This window comes from Gouania willdenowi, chromosome 13 (genome assembly GCF_900634775.1).
Source record: "Gouania willdenowi chromosome 13, fGouWil2.1, whole genome shotgun sequence".
NCBI classification, from domain to species: Eukaryota; Metazoa; Chordata; class Actinopteri; order Blenniiformes; family Gobiesocidae; genus Gouania; species Gouania willdenowi.
Genome location: NC_041056.1, coordinates 30,765,298 through 30,785,115, shown reverse-complemented (window position 1 = coordinate 30,785,115; position 19,818 = coordinate 30,765,298). Strand labels below are relative to the sequence as shown.

General features: G+C 37.7%; 1 protein-coding gene across 3 annotated transcripts; it reads left to right on the top strand.

Moving 5' to 3' along the window:
• The first annotated feature begins 6,868 nt into the window (after positions 1-6,868).
• cab39 (calcium binding protein 39) lies at positions 6,869-19,807 on the top strand. 3 transcript variants are annotated; one of them, XM_028465214.1, is made up of 9 exons: positions 6,869-7,026; positions 10,208-10,359; positions 11,911-12,075; positions 12,501-12,619; positions 13,000-13,168; positions 16,123-16,182; positions 16,461-16,526; positions 16,958-17,101; positions 18,015-19,807. In XM_028465214.1, exons 2-9 carry the CDS (start codon positions 10,246-10,248, stop codon positions 18,201-18,203), a joined length of 1,026 nt encoding a protein of 341 aa, XP_028321015.1. In that variant the 5' UTR covers positions 6,869-7,026; positions 10,208-10,245; the 3' UTR covers positions 18,204-19,807. The 3 variants fall into 3 exon arrangements, with proteins under 3 accessions (XP_028321015.1, XP_028321014.1, XP_028321016.1); XM_028465213.1 differs by having other exon boundaries at positions 6,870-7,026; positions 10,204-10,359; XM_028465215.1 differs by lacking the exon at positions 6,869-7,026 and adding an exon at positions 9,352-9,605 and having other exon boundaries at positions 10,204-10,359.
• The last annotated feature ends 11 nt before the right edge of the window (positions 19,808-19,818 follow it).

Below are 19,818 nucleotides of genomic sequence, written 5' to 3'. Positions count from 1 at the left end.
CTTCTACCGCTTATCCGTGGTCGAGTCGTGGAGGCAGTAAAGTTACAATTAGCCTGTAAAAGTGGTTAGTGGCTATTAAAATAGGAACATGATGATTTCCTACGAAAATAAAACATCACTTGCATAAATTGACATGCATTGACATGCATACCGTAAGATAAATAATGATTTGCACATTGAGACTTAAGCATACATATGGAAGGTACTGCTCGTCTTCCTTCATTATCTTACCCTCTAATTAAGAGCCAATAGCGGAAAAGTGCAGCGTCCTTGGATCTTCAACCCGTGTCGAAAGTGCGGATGTCAAACTACAAACCAGTTTTTAAATCATGTTGATAGGAAAAAATAGAAGTGGAGTTATGAGGGAAAATGTGCGTGTGTTTTTTTGTGACATTTTCTTGAGCTGTCCGCGCAGGAAGACGCTGCAGAGCGCGTCTAAAACGAAAGCGAAAGTGTTGTGCAGCAAAAAAACAAAAAAAAAAAACACGCTGAAACCTCTTATTATAGCTGTTTCCTGTTGTTTGAGAAGAAGGCCATTGTCCAATCATCATGTCCACATATAGCGGGAATTGTGTTTTCAAGCGACAGGTAGACAGAGACGGAGAAAGAGATTTGAGATAATAGTGATTATTACTGTGATTTGACTGTTTAGTTAGTGTGTAGTGAGTGAGATTAGAGTGTAGTGTAGTGTCTAATATATGTGTTTATTGTTTTATATCAACACAATGAGGCACAAATAATTTGCCTTTCCCTGTATTTGTGATTCATACTTTTTTGTAAATAGTTGTACAAAATCACTTGAGACATTGCTTCCAATTCACTGTAAATAGCTATATATATATAACTGTTTTTTAATTCATCTGTATATAAGTTTTTGAAATATATAGTTTAGATTTGCTATACAAGCAATAAAAACGATTCGTTAAAAATGTTTGTGACTTTTATAGTAAAAAAAAACTCACTTTTTCCCACTCAAATTTTAGTTTTCATAGTGGTTTTAGATCCACTGTGTTAAGACAGTATGCCGCATTAAAGATACTTCACAGTCATATTTGGGAGGTTCTCCTGAAAAAAATGAAACTAAACATGCAAGGTTTATGGATTTCCTTATATGAAATATAAAGTTAAAATCAAACACAATGAAAAAACAGCAAAAACGTCTTAGGCCCCAGAGGATTAAAGTGTAGAGGTGAAAATGTAGTATTTCAGAACTGTGTATCAGACTTGTAGCTTTTCGGATGATTCAGAAGTAGCTCATAGTTACAGAAAGGTTTTTGACCTCATGTCTGCTCATATGAAACTGTGTGTATATTTGTTCTCTTTGATTTCTTTCTTTGTCACGTAAAGTTTCATTAGATGACTGTATTGTGCCTTAGAAACAAAATGTGATCAGATCAAATGGCAGAATTCATACCTGCTGACTTCCAGATGACACTGACTCATTCTCCCTTTGACCAATAAAGAGGCAATAAGGATAAACATCAAGCAGTGTGCTTAGCTTTCTTTGACCATAATCAGTTTCTTAATGTTCAACATCTGCTGTTAACTGTTAACCAGCAGATGTCGGACTGACCAGATGTCCACCCCCCCCCTCCTACATCCCCAACCTTTGGATCCCCCTAAACATAGAGGCCTCATAGAGGCCTCAGCCTGGAGAGCCACGCGACTGCCAGGCGAACGCCAGGTCGTGGGAAACACGCCTAGACAAAGGCCGTCATTCATGAAAATCTAATCAGCATGAAGAGAGTAATAACCTCTGAGGGGGTGAACAGTCCATCCAGAGGAGGAGGAGGAGGAGGAGCCTGGGACTTTGGCATGGGAACTGGTAATGTGTCATGGGCAGGAGTTACATCACAAACTACAACCAAACAATAATCCACATACTGAAGAAAATTAAGACGATGACGTTTGATTGAAAAATCTAAATCCTAAAAAGTCACACACACTGATTCCAATGCTTCAAACTGGCTCCAAGCTTGGTTGGGTAGTGACCGCCTTAACATGAGCTGTTAGAGTTAGTGGTTGAATGAAGGGGGGTGGAGGGGTGGAATTAAAGGAATGTGTACATCTTAGACCTATCTGCATGGCGTTTGCATGTTCTCGCTGCTTGGATTGTTTTTTCATCTTGTGCTCCAGCTTTCGAATTCCCACTGTTTTATTTATTAAATTCTATCTATCTATCTATCTATCTATCTATCTATCTATCTATCTATCTATCTATCTATCTATCTATCTATCTCTGTGGCCATACCAGCCTGTCATTGCCCAATCTTGTTAGATCTTGGAAGCTAAGCAGGTCTATTCAGATTAGTTAGTAGTTGGATGAGAGACCACCAGGTGCCACAGTGGGGGACAGTCGCTCCAGTGGTATCTGTCATTGTGTTCTTGCGCAAGGCACTTCGCCCACATTGCCTACCATGAATGTAGTGTGTGAGTGAGTGTTTGTGGTGGTCGGAGTTTGCAATGGCCCACTATGGCAGCTTCGCTTCATCAGTCTGCCCCAGGGCAGCCACCACTAAGTGTGGAGTGAAAGAATAATCCCTTAATTCTGTAAAGCGCTTTGCGTGTCCAAAAAAGCACTATATAAGATGTATTCTTATTGTTGTTGTTGTTGTTGTTGTTATCTATCCATCATATACAAGATATGGGAACTTTAACATATTAACCTTCATACATAAAGCTCAATTTAACCCAATGTGTATGTTAGGTTAAATGGAGCGATTGAGTGTGTTTGTGTCTTAGCCTGTTAATCTTCTTTGATACAGAATATGTAATAAATGATGATAATGAATGAATGAATTAAACAGAATTGTGACCTGATAGGAAAACATTTAAATGTTGAGGCATCATTGCTACAACCATGACTAGAATTTAGTATGTTATATTACATATTGCTATAAAGACATGATTCCCCATGAATGAAATGTTTTTACATTATGCTACATGGTTTTAGTTCAAGTGCAATAAGTCCTTCTTGTTATTTGGGTAAAACCATTGGTTCTAGTAAAAGTAATTTACTATAGGCAAATAAATTCAAAAAGTAAATACTATAGAAGCCCAAAATAGTCATAATTAAATAAATAAAAACAACATTTTGAAATAAATACCATTTTGATAAATAACAGAAAAATATATAATATGGCCATTAAATTGTTAAATAGGGTAATATCATTATGACATACGTTTTATTATTCTTAAATATCTATTTCCACAAAATGGAAATATCTATTTCCAAAATGTTGTTTTTATTTATTTAATTATGACTCTTTTGGGCTTCCATAAAATTCACTGCATTGGTCAAAAAGAATGATCTCATTCACAAACAATAGGACCTGATACATAAAATGAGGATTTTTAAGCTTTTTTTTTTTTTACCTTTATTTACTCAAATGCTGGGTAAATAAATATATGCTGGACAGTGATTGAAGGAGAAAAACGCATTATTTTCAAAGATGTTGACAAAATAAATGTATTAGCAAATAAACATAGACTATACAAAAAGTAGAAAGAGGAAAAAAGTGATAGTAGATGCATGACTATGGAAGAAGTACTTCCTCCACAGCAGCAGGTGGAGACATCACACTGATTAACAGTATTCATGACTAACAAGAAAAAAAAAACCCCCAAAAAAACATGACTACCAAGATCAGTATTTCACATTTAAAAACACACTTGTCTGAGACATTAGTCCACATATAAAGCTGATGTAAGATGAAACAGAGATGGTTCACTGATGCTTTGATGTACTATCACTATATAACAAGACCACATGCTGAATAGAAATATTGTATATTATTTAGTCATTAGTGCCATGAGATATCTTTCTGTATTCTGATATATAAATAAAATTTAATTGCCTTAAAATGACCCTGACTGACTAAGTTCAAACTAATACTGGCTGTTGTTTCCCATAAAACATTTTCCTGTTTAATTAAATCACTATGTAACTCTAAGAAGTCATTTAAATGGGGTTGCCTGAAATCTAATTAATACAATAGTTTACTGATTACAATTAAGTTTTAATTTTATTTTTTATTTTTATAATAATAATAATAATAATAGCTTAGATTTATATAACATTTTTTTCAAGGAGACTCAAAGCGCGTACAGAAAACATTATCCAGATTTTTGCCTCCCACCTGTGCCCATTGCCCCCCAAATAATTCTGAAAAATAACCAACAGGGAACAAGTAATATAATATTTCATAATAAATCAAAAACTAAATGAAACTCATTATCTGAATTAAAAAAAAAAAAAAAAATGTAAAAAGTGCAGTAGAAAACCAAAAAAAAAAAAAAAAAAAAAGAAATGAATTCAGTACAAGTATGAAATCAACTAACAGGGAATAAGTATCATCATGTTTCATAATGCAAGTATATTTCATAAATAAATCAAAACTGAAAAGCTAAATGAAATTATTTACCTGCATAAAAAAACAAATGTAAAAGTACAGCAGTCCAAATATTCAGGAAACAACAACACTTTGTTTGCAATCTGTGCCAAAAAGCTTAAGAAAACTAAAAAGTAAATAAATGTTTTAAATCAGCTAATAAAAGTTTGTTTCTGGTTCCACTCCACTTCATATGCTGCGTAAATCATTGTTTGCATTTTAGTTTCACGTTGCATTTTGATCCCAGTCGCATATCTAATGTAGTCTTAAATTAATGATCTTTTAATTTCTGATACATTTTAGGATTCTAAATTTGCCTAGTAATGATCTTTATTGTCACTGAAGAAAGGGTTTTTAAGAAGATTGGCATGAAATTGAAAATTTCAACCTGTCATGTCTACATTCTCCACCACACACATTGAGAAGCACTGCTTTACTAACAGGCCTGTCTCTCCTTAAATGTACAAACCTTTCTTTAGAATTGGGGCTAAATTTGGGTGAAAGTTGCAAATCTGTAACGCATATGGTTGATTTGTTATGAAATTTTATAAATTTGAACTTTAGACAAGAAGAAGAAGAATGTGTGTATGCATAGGGTGCTGACCTCTGTCAATTTTTAAAAGTCCATGTGGCCCCTGAGCCAAAAAGTTTGCCCACCCCTGCTCTAAACCCTAGTGGGGTATGGGTGTAGCCCAGGGCAGGGGTACGCAAATTGGCATAGGGAATTTTGTAAAATGATTTTCAAAACAGCGTGACAACATTGGAAACTATAATATAAATAGAGCAGCAGTCAGGAGCCTCCATTCATTGCCACAAATTACACCTTGGCCTCTGTTAGACTCTCCTCTAGCAGTGACGGGGAAATAATCTCATCAAAAAATCACAAATATGGCAAGAGCTGCATTGCTTTCCACTAGCCAAACGTGCTTGATGCTTGGCCACCACGTACATGTGTGAAAGTGGATTTTCAGCTTTGACAAACATGAAAACCAAATACAGAACAAGACTTTGCGTGGAGAACGATTTAAGACTCAGACTCTCTCAAATTCAGCCAAACATTGCAGAGTGATGTGCTTTTTCTCAACCTCACCCTTCTCATTAATGTCATAGTAAGTTGTATTTTATAGTTTCAGGGGTATATGTATGTACTGCAAATATTTCTGGTATATGTTCAATCAACAAATGTTTGGTAGATTTATTTTCCCAAAATAGAAGAGATTATTTCTCATTGAAAATCAAGTGATCATTCTGAATAAGATGTTTTCTTGTGTGTTTACAGATTATTTGTTTTTTTTAATTTATTATATATTATTCCTCAATAAGTGCAATTCAGAGACACATTTCACAATAGGGCTACATTATATATGACATTACATTATTGTGTTTAAGTGTGCAGGAGTAGGGGGTACATAGCTTTAGTTTAGGTTAAATGTCTGAATGGGGCTCTGTACAGGACTGTGAAAGGTTGGTGACCCCTGCTCTATACCAGTGGTTCTCAAACTTTTTGGCTCAAGTACCCCCTTTCTCTTATTTCTGAATCCAAGTACCATCTTACACCGACTACAACATTTTGCTTAAAAAATCATTTAAAAACAACTATAGAGCATAATGATGGAATGAATGAGTGAAAACACACATTTAAAAGAATCCCATATTGTAAATAAGTGGAAAGAAACACTATTTAGTATGGTGCTTCCCCCATTTTTTAGTTTTTGATTGTGTTTGAGCTCACACACACACATACATACACACATGTATATATATATATATATATATATATCTTTTTTTTTTTTACTGTATTTTATTTAAACTAAATTTGATTGAAAGTATATACATCCAGTTGTTTAAGATTGTGTGTTGTTTATTTTTACTTTAGAAACAATAACAATTAAATAATTTCAAAAATCTATTTACATCTTTCAGAAATTTCAGGCGACCCCATTTAAACTCCAGGCGACCCCATATGGGGTCCCAAACCCCAAGGTTGAAAAAGACTGATTTAGTTACTCCTGAATAGATTTATTTCTATAGTATTTTTTTTTTTTTTTTTTTTTTTTATCATTTCCAGTCATCTCACTGGGGAGGGATCAAGACTGACACTTTATTTATTAATTTTACTCACTGGCATGAGAAAACAGGTTTACATTGCCAAAGCAAGTGTGAGAGCCATGTACACACAAAAAGATTAAATGTTATAAAATAGCTACTTTTGTGCTAAACAATAAGATTAAAATGAAGTAATAAAATAGGATTTCACTATGTATACTGTATGTAGAATTAAATTTACAATTAAGTTACAAATGTTATAAAAGGGGAAAAGGTTATATATATCAATATACACAGACATCTCTCTCTCTGTCTAGTACCCCCTGTAGTGCTATTGCGTACCCATAGGGGTACACGTACCCCCATTTGTGAAAGATTGCTCCATACCATGTAGTGGGTGTAATGCACCACTTAGCCACAGGGGGCGCTGACGGTGCTAGTGTAACCGTGGGATCCACACACAGTGGGAGTGGGACCGAGGACAGGCGACCAGCGGGGAAAACAAAGCGGGGTCTGTGCCACGGAGTACGGGGCTGTGTTCTGCTGTGCTCACCTGTCGGGAGGAACTGGAGAATCCGCTCTATCCAAGGTGTACATCTGTGCTGTGCGTGTGAACGCACACACTAATAAATGCATTCACACACTGTTATGGGCCAGAGTATAACCATATAGCAGCTGCTACTGTGCTTTGCTAAAGCCAGGCCTGGCTAACGCTATGCTAAGGCAGCTAACTTACTTTATTTGGCTGGGAGAAAACGTGGTTTCTACATGTGTGTAACTATTCCATGAAGGTATTTGAGGACGGTTTGTTAGCACTGGGGGTCTGTGAGGCCTGCCGTGGGTCGTCATAAGGAAGCAGAAGCATCAACATTGTTTAGTAGACAGTGATTGCTACACTAGGCCACATCCTTCTTATTTACGGTGAGTTAGCTCCTAATAGTACCGTTAACGGAGAGCATGATGGTGTGCACTCTACTGCTGCTCTTTATAACCTGTGAACGTGAGGCATATCCGTTTTGTTAGTATTGCGCAAACGTTGGCTTTGGTTGGTTACACACCATCACAAACAAGGCATGGACAGCCCGGAGGGGCGGTGCTCGCTGTCACACGTTGGTCTGCTGCTGCTGTAGAAATTTTGGTTTTTCAGTTTAAAAGTCTATTTGGTCGAATTTCAGGAGTGTCTTAAGCAACAAACACAGATATTTCCGTAAGAGATTGAATCCTTCCTGGTTTCTGTTCTCTTGATTACTGTCAGCTGGTGCTGAACATCTGTTGTCTTGATTTGATGTAACAGCCTCTTTATAACCCTGGGAAGTGGCAGTAGGACATCCACTACTAGTTCAGGAGTGGCAAACATTTGGTTATGGGTGAAAAGTTCTACTGCTGCACTGGAAGATTGCTTTAAAAAAAAGAAAAGGTAAACTGTTATTGCTGCTAAAAATCTGTACCTTAATGTCCTGTTCCGGTTCTAATCTCAGAGATACAAGATTTAACTGTATAGCCCTGAAAGAAGCATATTACTAAATTTCTCATTTCATGAGAAAAAGTTAATAATAATAATAACAATGTTGAAGCAAAACAAATATTATTTGTCTAGAACTCTATTAAAAAAAGGCAGTGGCTATCAATACTTAACATGTATCCATATACTGGCATTCTATCTGTTTGCAACGCCTCTCATTGGCCAGTTTAGGTCACGTGATAGGTGCACCACGTGACCCAAACTGGCCAATGACTTCCGTTTGTATTAATACATTAATTACGTTACTAACTAGCTCTAACCGTAACCCTGATCCTAACCTACGTTACGGACTAATTAACCGTAACTAACTAACTGGTCATGTGACTTCCGTTAACGTCATCTTTCGTATGGTTAGAATGCCGGTATATGAATACCTATTACGTACTAGGAGACACTTCCTTAAAAAAAATAAAATATATATATATATATTTTTTTTTTTTTGGGGGGGGGGGGGGGGGGTGTAAATGCAGGCATGCATTACAGGCAGGCAATCACTTCATACTAGGACTGTGCGATATATTGTATCGTGATTCAAGATATATCGAGTTATCCATTTTGGCAATATAGAAAGTTACAATGTTGCCTATATATATATATATATATATAGTTTATTTAGTTTTAAAATACTTGTTTTAGGAGTCGCTGCTTTTGCTACTTCTCAGAATAGCATTTAAAATGCGTCCTAGCCCAGACTTTCCCCTAAACACCCACACTAAAGAACTCACTCACACGAGCTGTCTCTTTTGGGGGAAAAAAAAGCCAAAAGTGCTACATTTTGTGCAGCTATTTGTTAATAAATGTGCCTGCATGGCATTTTGCATCAACAAATTTAACTCTGAGTTTTTTTAAGACATGATTTGAATTAAAATTATTGAGATATATCAATGTACTGTATATCGCCATTTTGAGAAAAAGTATCGAGATGTGAGTTTTGGTCCATATCGCCCAGCTCTACTTCATACATGGATTATCTCCCATTCCTCGTAAGATGAAACACATTTCAAGAAAGAAATTATTTTTTCTTCCCATTTTGATTTCAACTTCTTTTTTTATTATCAACATCAATAATTTGGCCCTCAAACTAAAATATATTGAATTATCTGATCAGATACATTACAAAGTTTACAAACATACATAAACTGAAACTTTTTACATAGAAATTTGACAATATAAACTCTTTGCTCACATGTTTGGCTTATTGAGGCTGTGTTTGGTCTCTGACTTTGATATAAAAAGTGTGAAACAGCTGTAACTGTGGGTAATCAGTGACCTGCTGATTTTCAACCTGCCATATGTGTATGGCCTTATGTGCGTCACTAACACTGAGGCGGGCCCTCTGCCTGCTGGCTACATTAACGAGCATTAGCTCCCCTGCAAAAGAAGGATTTGGCCACCTGGCGAAACGGAGGTGTGTCTGGATTAAAGGAGAGTTACAAACTTCTCTTGAGTCTCTTAAGATCATATTTGAGCTCCGTCACAGATGACACATTGGACATGAATAGTGGGCTGCACCTCCCTCTCTGGGGTTTTATCACTGGCTCCAACATTTCTTTCTAAATGTGGACTCCCTGCCAACAACTAAGAGGAAGTGTGTGGCTGCTGCTTGGTTAGTGGGCAAGGGTTGGAAGATCCTGGCTTTACAACAGGTTGGTGTCTTTAAAACTGTTTGTGTAAGCCCTGCTGAACCTGTTTGTGCAAACTTTGGCTTTTGCCCCGCAGTGCGTGTGAAGGTGTTGGATGGGTGCAGGGCAACGTGTTGATAAGAGTTCTCGTTAAGTTGCGCAGTCGAGATGTGGCGCTCATATCAGTATGTTACATCAGTCAAAAGTCAAGTATCTGAAGAGGGAGTGGGCATACAAAGGTCTGAGGTGATGTCACAAAGTTTGTTGGCCTCTGTCATTGCAAACATGACGTTGGTAATCATTCACTACCCTGACCAGAAGATTCCTAGTGCCTGATTAGCAAGACAGGGAAGAGCCGCTTCTCAAGCTCACAACTTACTAATACATATTTTTTTCTTAAATGGCAACCTTTGTCAGATCTATATTGTCATCAAATATACAAACCCTCTTCGTTTTCATTCAGAATCTTTGCTAGCTGCTTTGCTGCTATGAAATGATCGGTACTCAAAGGTGGAGCTGATGCAGCTTTCCATTAGGATGATATAACCTCGGTCCTCCTCAAACCACTTCTGTTTAATGCTTCCTAAGACGTTGTTCTTAATTTATACAACTTCTTCCTCAGGTAGACAGTCCGCAGCCTGGTCACTCGTGGTAACTCTCCGCCATGCCTTTCCCCTTTGGCAAGTCCCACAAGTCACCAGCGGACATCGTCAAGAACCTAAAGGACAGCATGACGGTGTTGGAGAAGCACGACATCTCGGACAAGAAGGCAGAGAAGGTGCCGTGAACTTTGTTTATTAGCTTTACAATCTAACACTTAAGAACTCTACCTTTTTTGGGCTATTGATTGGAAGGTTGGAAATTAAACGTTATTCATGCTTCACATTTAGAAAGTGAGTCCATGTTAGAGGTCGACCGATATGGGATTTTCAAAGAACGATGCAGATACCGATTTAAAAAAATAAATAAATAAATAAATCAGCCGATTGGAAGCCGATATTAGATACGATGTACTTTATTTTTTTTGAAGCACATTGATTATGAAAGACAATTGAAACACTCATATGACATAAATGTATATATTAGAATTGAAATACACCAATAGAACTCTTAACATTTATTGAATTTTAAATATACCCGTACACAACCAAGTAAAACAAAATTTTTATCCTATTAAGGGTATAATAGAATAAGGATATTTGATCAGGCACTATTATGTTATATTCTTATCCTATTTTATCGGCTTTTTATTGGTAAGCCTATTGGCTTCTACCTCTCCCATGCGCATATTATTATTATTTTGTGTTGTATATTCATATATCCGAATGGAGGTTTTTTTGTTCTTTCTTTTTTTCCTTTAATGGTGCTAAATAAAAAAAAATTATAATAAATTGGCCAGTGGCCGATATTGAAAAAAGTCCATATATTGGTCGAACTCTAATCCATGTTGTTGTTTAATAATAACACACAGTAAGGGTGTAAGAAAAAATTGTTTTGGCGATATAGCACAATACTAAGTGCAATTATCGTATCGATCCAAAACATTTCATTGTGCTAACGTATGCATAGCACGTAAACGCCTGGTCATTAGGTGTCAGTGAACCACATCAGACCTTGTTAAACTACCTCACTCTTCAAAGCATTTTAGCTGGAAGTTGTTTTTCTAAAACATACTGGGTACTTTTATAGATGTATGTGGTTACTAAAAAAAAAAAAGAAGGACTCAACAGAATCATAATCTTTCAAAAAGTTAAACTTTTTTGTTAAATGTACTTTAACAGTTTGGTAAACATACCACTTGTTTTAGTTATTTGTACTTGAATTACAGGTAATTACCATTTACTGTTCTCACAAGTTAAAAAAAATGAAATTAATTATATTTCATACCATTTCGTACTTGTAAAGGTGAAATTCTTACATATTGATATTGCGATATATCATGATGTATATTGTATTGTTTAGTATCGGGATTGTGATACCTATATCGGGTATATCGTATTGTGTCATGCAAATCGTGTATCATATGGTATTGTCAGATTCATGGTAATGCACACCCCTAACACACAGTGAAGGTTGCTGATCAAGAAAGAGCATTTTCAGTTCTTTGAGTGTCAATTTTGATCCATGGTCCACACAGAAGTCACACTACTTCCTAAAAACTCATTCAATGCATACAGCTCTAGAATTCTGATAATTAGTTTTTTTAGGTGAAGCCTGGCATATATAAAAGTTTTCAGTGCGAGCTCTAAAGTCAGTTTTATTGAAACCATCTTGTGCCTCGTTGATGCTGTAAATATGCTTGTCTACAATTACTTTTGGGTTTGTTCAGGCTACAGAAGAGGTGTCAAAGAGCCTGGTAGCCATGAAGGAGATCCTTTATGGGACAAATGAGAAAGAGCCCCAGACCGAGGCAGTGGCTCAGCTCGCCCAGGAACTATACAACAGTGGCCTGCTAAGCACACTCATTGCTGATTTGCAGCTTATTGATTTCGAGGTGAGACGTTGTAGCTTAAAGGATTTGGAATGCTTTATTTATTTATTTTACCTGTTTTTTTTAAGGTTTCACATGCAATCATGCTTACTCATGACTTGATGCAGTATGTTTGGGATGCTCTGTTTAGTGACTGGTACCCACTCAAACACAGCACGACTCATTGTATTGTGTGATGTAGTTCTTCATATATTACAAAAATGTCTGAAATACTGCAGAGTACATAAATGACACAATGATTTAGCAGTTTAAATATCTCTGAGCGTGCTCTATTACAGCCCCATTTCACACACAACTCATCTGTCATCACATAGATTATTTTGTGCTACGCAGTGTGGAGTTTGCAACCAAGCTCTTTTCTATTTGCGTTGCATTTTGAAGATTCTGCATGATCTAAACCCACTATTATGTTTGTCCAAACCCACCAGGGGAAAAAAGATGTGGCTCAGATCTTCAACAACATCTTGAGGCGTCAAATTGGCACCCGGACCCCCACCGTAGAATACCTTTGTACCCAGCAGAATATCCTCTTCATGCTGCTTAAAGGGTAATGGACTCACACCCGCACACACCGTCTCACAGCTGGTCACACATGCACCAACCCGCACACCCCTATTCACACCTGCACACACCTTTCAACACCAGCACACACCTGCATGGGGAAACATAGCTGACAAGAGTCCTGGCAGTTCAGGCAGACTCAACTGTCCAACCAAAGGCAGAAGTTAAGTGTTTTTTTAATTACATATTTAAAAAAAAAACATTTAAATCAAGCCAAACCATTCAAATAGATGCAAAACTAAACACATTGAATAGCAAGAACAACCAGAGGGAGCAAGTTGGCAAATATAATTCAAATAGTTTCAAACAGATCAAGTTTTTTTTAATGAATTGTATTAAACCATTTCTGTGTTGTTGTATTTGCAGGTATGAGTCTCCAGAAATTGCCCTAAACTGTGGTATAATGCTGCGGGAGTGCATCAGGCATGAGCCTCTGGCCAAGATCACACTGTGGTCTGAACAGTTCTACGACTTCTTTAGATACGTAGAGATGTCCACATTCGATATTGCCTCAGACGCATTTGCCACTTTCAAAGTAAGTTATTGTAGTTGCTTCTCTGTTGGAGTGAAGCTCCTTTCATGTCTACATTGGTCTGATGACCTTTCTCATCATCTAAGCATGGCTTGACTCCTGCCTGCTGTTAGTAGCCGTTTTACAAAGAGAATGTGAGTCAAAGAGCTTAAACAACCAAATCTCTATTTATGAAGTGTCTGTAGACACATTACACAATTTTCTACAGTGTTTACAGTGTATTAAAAATGATGACTAAAAGTCTAGAGATCCCTCAGCTGCGCCTGATAATGGATCCCAGATGATATTGTTTTTCAAAACAACTGAAAACCTTCCAATAATCCAATAAAGCAGGGGTGTCAAAGTATTATTTTTTTCAGGGGCAAAAAAAGCAGCATTTTGATCTTAAAGACTAACTAAACCCTGAGGTTTTGGCGGATGTGCGTCTAGGCTAAAAATGATCATGGGCGTGGCTCCTGGAGCAGTTAAGACACGCCCAGTCTTTACTATAAAACCTCTAAAGAACAATCTGTGCTATGCTAACTACCTAGTCAGTACTCACTATAGCTCTCTATTCACAATTTTTTAAATCCAACTTTCTCGCCACAGATTGTGGAGTCAACAGGTGCGAGTTTTTATATAAGGGGCGGGGCTAACAGTTGTGGTTCATCACATAAGAATCCACTGAAACATCACAAATCTCTATTCTCAGTCAATGATGGCAAATTTTTCTTGTAATAGTTGGGTTTTAACCAATAGAGGGCAGTAATTTACATTTTTACAACAAAATGTACCAGAATTGAAATACTTTGAATGAAATCAATCAATACTACTTCATACCCGAATACTTTTGGTTTCATCAGAAAAAACAGTGCTTTTGGGGTTTAGTTTCTCTTTAAGTGGGCCACAGAATTTGGGAGGGGAAAATGTCCAACCTTAATGTGCCCTAGTTTGCACTTCCACGTTTAAATTATCTATAGTTTGTAAGGTGCTGACAATATCAAGCAATAAATGACAGACAACAGGCCCTGCAGGATCTTCACTTCATTTGCGATGATTGATTTGCGGTGAACGAAACAACTGCAGTCATGTGACGTAGGCATGGGAAAATTGCAGTTTTCATTAAATTTGTGTGTCTGGAGGGACTCCAATATCTACAACTGAATGATTTAGCAGTTTACAAAATGATTAATGACTTCAATTGTTACTTTCTCATGCAGGCTGAATTGGATATTCCAAACGGCCATATTTGAGTTTGACACATGCTGCAACAATCAGTTCATGCTACTGTGGGTCGATCAGTGAGTTTTAAATCATCGATTCGATCATATGAATTCAGGTTGTTTTAGGTCCCGACCAAATTCCTTTGGTAATACTTGATACAGATTCACAGAAAATCCAATGGTACCATGTTTCTGGACCTAAACACAGCCTTGTGACTGTGAAGGAGTTAAAGAATTTCCACGCAGGACCTGAACATAGCATTTGTCAGTGATTGTGTGTGGGTGCGTGGCCCTTTAACTGCAAATGAATGCCCTAGTCGCTCGACCAGTGTGCGGAGTTAGGGAGTGTGTGAGATCGGAGCAGATCGATTTTAAGCTGTACGCTGTTTTTGAGTGATTGGCAAAATAAACGTTGCAGCTGTTGAATTAAACTGCAGTCCCATGTCATATTCAATGACTGCTGTGAAGCAACTACAAGCGAGTTGGAGATGAAGCTGTGGAGGCAGACCACCCTGACTGTGGCATTGCAAAACCTGCTGTTGCTTATAGTCCGTATTCACAGGTGCACAGCGGGGGAGGGGCACACACGCTTCTGTTTCCACCACCGCCCTGAAATGGACAGACGTCTCCGCTATGAAAGCGAAAGTAAACGGGAGCGCATCTCTCTGCTGTAGGACTTTCCCTTTTAACAAGCTCAGGCTAAATAAACAAAACACACAGATACAACCAGCAGACGCTGCCCCCGCTTTCATAGCCAGTAGACTGGGGAAGAAGTCTGATGCCCAGCCACTTCAATTCGTGTAACATTTGTTCATTCGTTTTTCATTATGTAACAAAAACATGAAAAACGAAAAAACTGTCATTATTTGATATTTGTTTGCAAATCCAAAATGAAAAAACGGAAAACGCCTTGTTTTTCAAATTCAAGCTCTTTTGCTTCGGTATAGAAAACGAAAAACAAACACCTTTATTAGTTTTCTTCATTACCGATTTGCCAAAGTGTCACCCGGAAGCGTACTCCCATCCGACACTAACGGCTATGCTAACGGCGGTTTGGCATGACAAGATCGCTGCTTCCAACTGTGCATCAGAAACATGTCCTTTTCGCTTTAGCTGGTGTTGAGCACAGAATTTCCTCACGGACATTTCGGAGGATTTAGAGATTTAAGTGTTGCAGAGCTAAAGATATCACGGAATGTGTAATGCTTCACTTCCGGGTCACGTACTTTGGCCAATCGGTAATGGAGAAAACGGATAAAGGTGTTTGTTTTTGTTTTCTGTACCGAAGCAAAAGAGCTTGAATTTGAAAAACAAAGCGTTTTCATTTTGGTTTTGGAAACAAATATAAAAGGAGTGTTTTTTTTTCTTTCGTTTTTCATGTTTTTGTTACATAATAAAAAACAAATGAACGAATGATACACGGATTCGCTTCAACCCAACCAGAAACAATTTTGTCGTTCACTCAGAGGTTTTCACATTTGTGCACAAATGTGAGTGAAATAAAGCTGTTTCATGTAAAGCAAACAACTCTTCAGTGTAAATGAGTCAATAAAACAATGCAATGGTAGCATCTACAGAAAGTTTCATCAAGACAATGACGTCATCAAATGAATCAGCAAATTAAGACATTACAGCCGATCACATTAATCGCATAAAATGCAAAATATCGGCCGGTCGGATATAGCCGATCAGATCGGTGTAAAGTCTAGCGCTAAGCATAAGCTCTGATGGTTTTTTTTGGTTTTTGTTTTCCAGGACCTTCTCACAAGACACAAACTGCTAAGTGCAGAGTTTCTGGAGCAACATTATGACAGAGTAAGTCAAAACAGTCAGCTAAACCCAAACTGGTAACCTTTGACATGATCTATGATAAATGAAGTTCTATTGTTCATTCATCAGAATAGTGCATCATTGTATTGCATTGCTTTACCCTAAAATATAGTACAGGTTTTCTTCATTTTTTTTCTTTCATCTAACACAACAGAAGCCACAGAGCAGCTAATCTGAAGGCTGACAACAAAGTGTTTAGATATCATTTGAAACTACAAAATTGTATTTTTACTTCTCTCCATTGCTCTCTTTTTGTCCTCCAGTTCTTCAGTGAATATGAGAAACTCCTCCACTCAGAAAACTATGTGACTAAAAGACAGTCCCTGAAGGTAAGGACCCCAGGGTCATCCTGGTAAACAGGTTTCGTGTGATGGTGCAATGCTTTGTAGGGAGCTATTTTAAGATGAGTTTTAGGTTTCCTAAAACACTCATTTCCAACCTTTAGCTGTGACTGCCATCTAGTGTTGCTATTAAAAATAGATAAATAAGCAGGTCTTAATGTTACTTCTGTTTATTATGGATTCACAGTTAATTAAAGCCCATTCCCTGATTTTTGTTTTTTTTTTTTAAGCTGATGGTCAAAATGTAAATAGGATCATAATTGTTATTAATAGTAATGTTTTTATTATTTAAAATGTGATCTCGCTTTCTAAGATTTATTTTAACACATTTAATTTTATATTTATCTACAATTAACTGCTGGTGGCGGCGGCGCCTTACCTCAAATGTTTATTTCAGCGATGTCTTGTATTTTCTGTAGTTGTTAGGAGAGCTGCTTCTGGATCGGCATAATTTCACCATAATGACAAAATACATCAGCAAACCTGAGAATCTCAAGCTCATGATGAACCTGCTACGGGACAAGAGCCGCAACATCCAGTTTGAGGCTTTCCACGTTTTTAAGGTAAATCCAAAGGACATGTGAGAAAAACTTCAAATAAAGCCTGTTTTATTGTTTAAAATAAAGATGTTGTGCTATTAGTCCTGTTGTCACTATGCTCATGTGTTTTAATAAAGACCCATTATAAGAAAGAGGATAATTCTGGACTTTTAAAATGGACTTCAGTTGTTTACATCACAAGTGTCCAAACAGACATGGAGGCTCATAATCCTGGAAGTTTTAGATGTCTAATAGATTATGGCCTTTTACGAACAACTTTGAACACTCATTAACTACACCAGTGCTTCTTAAAGTGTGTAGTGCTCCCCCTGGTGGGAAATGTAGATATGACAGGTGGGGCGTGACAAACGTTTTATTTTTATGTTAAATGCCTTTCTTCATTCACAATAAAGATCAATAACATCAAAAACGCCTACACTCAAAGAAAGTAATAATGAGAAGCCTAAAAATATAGCAGAAATTAAGAGCATTACATTATTAAACTGCATTAGATGTGTAACTTTTGTAGAAATGTAATGTGGAACTAAAGCGTAAAAATAAATTACGTCGGCATGTGAAGTAGAGCGGAAAATTAAAACTTTCAATAGCTGACTTAAAAAAACAAATTTCCTTTTTAGTTTTATTTAGCCTTTTGGCACAGACTGCACAACATTTTATTTCTGCACTTTAAGAAAAAATCATGCAGGTGGTGAGTGGTTTAGTTTTTGATTTATTGTGAAATATGTTATTACTTGTTCCACGTTAGTTCAATGAATTTGAAAATGTGTTTGTCAGGATTATTTGGGGGGCAGTGGGTGCAGGTGGGGCTTTAAAATTCATCTTTGTTCAAAGTGGGAAATTCCCAAAAAGGTTTGAGAAGCATCAGAGCTACACCAACATTTTCTCAAAGTAACTTTGGACTGGTTTCTACCTCCAGGTGTTTGTGGCCAATCCTAACAAGACTCAACCCATCCTGGACATCCTGCTAAAGAACCAGACCAAACTCATTGAGTTCCTCAGCAAGTTCCAGAACGACCGGACGGAGGATGAACAGTTTAATGACGAAAAGACTTACCTGGTCAAACAGATCAGGGACCTGAAGAGGCCTGCCCCCCAGGAGGGCTGAGAACAAGTGCCAAAGGGCAGGGACACGGCACCAGGAGCGCGTCTGGGCTGCGTCCAGACCGTGTCTGCTTCACGGACCCATCAGCAGTCGCTGCTCGGGATTTTGAGCAAAACACGAGGAAACACATGAAAACACACCCATAACAGCTCTGTGGGGGGGTCGTTAGCGCCACTCCTCCTCTAAACCTCTGAAATGTTTCTTTTTGTCTGTGGTTTAAAAAGTGAGAAAATATTAGTTGCTGCTGCCTCCTTGCACATCGGGACATTTGAGAAGTACCTTCCCATCAGTCCATTAGACAAAACACACTCTATTACGAAAGTACGCCAGGGTTACACACGTGGTACATGAAACCCACAGACGCACATGCTGCATCAGCTAACTCTTGCAGTTGAAATGGTACGAGCAAATTAAACGCTTGCATGCTTTATAATGCGACCAATCCACAGTGTAGTTTCAGTGCAGGCCCCACCCACCTCCCTCCCTCCCTCCATCCCCCACTTTTGTGTTCGCTACTTTCAGTTTAAGTTGTGCAGAATGTAAACTTGTTCCTAGCATCATGAAACATTCACACTAACGAGGTTCCATCACTTAGAAGTTTAAACCTGTGACAGTTTGAGGAAACATTTGAGATGATAATGGCTAAGAAATGTCTCTTATTTGAATAGTTTTCTGGGACAGGGTGAACATGTACATGCCTTTAATTTGCTTTGTAGATTTTTGTTTAACCATGACATGATTATATATATATTATATATATATATGTGAAACCACAAACTTCAGTTTTTCATGGGAAACCAATTTACTTCGAAATCGGGGGGAAAAAAAAGTTTAGTGACATTATTTTTTAACTGCTGAAATGGTTGCTGATGGGTTTCGATGTACATAATCTATGCTAACCGATAGGATATTAACAGTTTGTACAGCAGAGGAATGTCTCAGTTCTTGGTTTGGTCATTCAGTTGTTTTATCTACATTTCAATTATCTCTGACTTGTTTCCACACTAAACAAAGTGCAGTGAGATCAACATCTGACCGGATGTATGGCGATGTACATTTGTCCTTCTCTTCACTAATTCATCTTTTCGTCATCCTCTTCCTCCTCGTTCTCACCAGTAGCTAAGTGGTGTGGGAGTGCGTTTCAGGAGTGAACTCATTACATGCTTCTCTTTCTAATCAGAGGATTATGATTCCAGTACAATAGTGTGTGTAAAACGGATTGCAAAGGGCTTTGGGAATGTGGGCAACTTGAACATTGTAGTTTTCCCCCCTACTCAACAACGTGACACATTTATTCACGTCCACAGGCAAACTGCACAGCCGACACCATCCGTGTGCAGAATAACTAGAGCCCCCGCAGCTCCTTCATGGGTATTCAACTAGCATGTTAGTGCACGGGCTGTGCATGATGCTGTGCTATTGATGTACTGGGATTGTTTCTGTTTCTAAGGTGTATTTAACAACACTGAAACATCATATAGACCTCTATGCTGTGTGGCTGTGCACAGGTTTGGAGGCCAGCTTCTGCTCTGATAGTGTGGGTGCTTTCAGAAGTGTGAAACAGCCTGGGCCCTGCCAAACAAATAAAGGACAAAACATTTGAGATACTACACGTTTC